General features: G+C 43.5%; 1 protein-coding gene across 4 annotated transcripts in view; it reads left to right on the top strand.

The window, feature by feature from the left end:
• The window catches only part of adamts3 (ADAM metallopeptidase with thrombospondin type 1 motif, 3), a 92,507-nt gene that overhangs the window by 62,504 nt on the left and 27,671 nt on the right, over window positions 1-2,332 (top strand). For all 4 annotated transcript variants that reach the window (XM_014027345.1, XM_014027344.1, XM_014027343.1 and 1 more), the window contains 3 exons: window positions 713-888; window positions 1,438-1,571; window positions 1,668-1,791. In XM_014027345.1, coding sequence (XP_013882799.1) covers window positions 713-888; window positions 1,438-1,571; window positions 1,668-1,791 — 434 coding nt within the window. The remainder of the gene's footprint in view (window positions 1-712; window positions 889-1,437; window positions 1,572-1,667; window positions 1,792-2,332) is intronic.

Below are 2,332 nucleotides of genomic sequence, written 5' to 3'. Positions count from 1 at the left end.
CACACACACACACACACATACACACACTACTACCACAGTGACAATAACAGCCTCAGCATGGCTGCTTTCTACTGAATCTGTTTTAGCTTTTATAGTTTGGATTTTATTGTTCTGCATGGAGCTGAAGATAAACACGGTCTCATTTCCTTTCTTATGGAAATACACAAAGAAATGAGAATAAATTACATTTTTATTCTTCCTTTTTTTCTTCCCCTGAAGCCAGTATCTAACTGAGCAGTCCTAAGGAGTCTTAGACAGTTGTAGCTCAGTCATATACCACCTTAACATGATAGGATCATATACCACCTTAACATTTCTAGTTTCCCTGAAAGACTCCAACATGCCTTTAGAAATGTTTTGATGCATTTTGTTCTACAGTAGATCTATCCTTTCAGTTTGTTTCCTGCTCATTAGGGAGCTGGTGTTGGACATGTGGTGAGGTTACACCTGTCCAAGGTTACACCTGGATAGGTTACTACCAGTCCATCCCAGGACCACAGAGAGACAAACAACCAATCCCAATCATTTAGTGACACTTTAGAGTCTTCATTTCACCCAACAGGRTAATATGAGTCTACACTGGTGCTGGTGGGAACATAACAGTCAGAACAAACACATGATCACTTGGAGAAGGAATGGGTTTTCAGTTTGATTTCTGAAGAACAGCTGGGGGTGTCACTGACTCCTGATCCTGGTCCTTCTACCCCCACAGACCGTCGAACGGTGGCCAGGACTGCCCCGGACTGAACTACGAGTATCAGCTGTGCAACAAAAACGACTGCCCCCAGCACTTTGAAGACTTTCGAGCCCAACAGTGCCAGCATCGAAACGCTCACTTTGAATTCCAAAACAGCAAACACCACTGGCTGCCATATGAACATCCTGACGGTAAGCCAGGAGTCTGCTTCCTGTGGGGTGACCAGCTCAGGGCTTCACACTGACATTAAGAACAAAAAGCTGAAACATGAATGAGCGTAGAGTCCACCACAGCTGTGCTGTTTGTTTAACTCCCAACCACCCAGCTTCCAACCAATGACTGAATTATCTGCCTTATTAATCCTTAAAGAAGCTGCATCAAAATGAGTTGCTCTCAGATGCACCTCAGAACAGAAGCAGATTTTCTGTTTAAGTGTTCTGGATTCACAGTTCTCTGGACTTTCTGAAGATCTTTCAGAGATTTTCACGGGAATGTTTTGACCCCTGACCTTTGACCTCATTCAGACAGACCTAATGCTCCAAAGGGGTGTGAARATAGAACAGACAGCTGAACTAAGCTGAAATCTGATCTGTGGGTCACACAGACGCAGCTTGTTCTGGTTTTGCTGCTGCATCCAGAAAACCACCAAAGAGCCAGAGTTTGATAGAAAAAAGGATTTGGCCAACAGAGTCAGGGCTCTGGAATTGTTTTTACAGTAAGTGAATGATTTGTTCTCACAGCTAATAAAAGATGCCACTTGTACTGCAAGTCAAAGGAAACAGGAGACTCAGCATACATGAAGCAACTGGTGCATGATGGGACTCGATGCTCCTACAAGGATGCCTACAGTATCTGTGTGCGTGGAGAATGTGTGGTGAGGATGCTTTTAAACTCCAGTCTTATCCTGAGGCACACCTGCACACTGTAACAGTGAGCTGCTCCTCATCAGCCTGGCTGTTTTTGTCTCCAGAAGGTCGGCTGTGATCGAGAGATCGGTTCCAGCAAAGTGGAGGACAAATGTGGAGTTTGTGGAGGAGACAACTCCCACTGCCGTACGGTGAAAGGAAGCTTCACTCGGACACCAAAGAAACCTGGTAAGAACACATGAAGCAAAACAAGTCCTGCAACACAAGCTTTCCTCTAGATCAGGGCTGCCCAGACCTCTTTKAACCAAGGCTGCCACTTCGCCAAGATCGATTTGTTTAGTCAAGATAACAAACTCTTTATCTTCCTACTCACAACTGAATGTGCAAACATGTTCATTAAAACTAATAGTAATAAAATAAATAGGAAATTGACTTTATATTTGTTCACATCATGTTAAATAACATCTTTATTAAAAATTGTAAGTGCATAAATACATACTGCACAATAGAGCTCTACACTTTTTGTCCCTCCCTTATTCTGCTGATTTGCAATGAATGGAATGAACCAGGGATGACTAGTAGCTGCTGATAGTCATGGAGGAGCGGGATTTGGAAAAGGCTGACTCACATTAATAAGTAGAACCAAACACTGCAGTCAAGGAGGAAGCACGCTTCCTCATGTTGGGGTCTTCTGTGAGTAAGTTCCAGGGGTCTCATTTATAAAGGATTGCGTGGAAACCATACTAAAAGTGAACGTACGGCCAAAAGG

The sequence above is a fragment of the Austrofundulus limnaeus genome, unplaced genomic scaffold (genome assembly GCF_001266775.1).
Source record: "Austrofundulus limnaeus strain Quisiro unplaced genomic scaffold, Austrofundulus_limnaeus-1.0 Scaffold638, whole genome shotgun sequence".
Lineage (NCBI taxonomy): Eukaryota > Metazoa > Chordata > Actinopteri > Cyprinodontiformes > Rivulidae > Austrofundulus > Austrofundulus limnaeus.
Note: the sequence above shows the minus strand (reverse complement) of the source record. Positions and strands in the feature narration are given on the sequence as shown.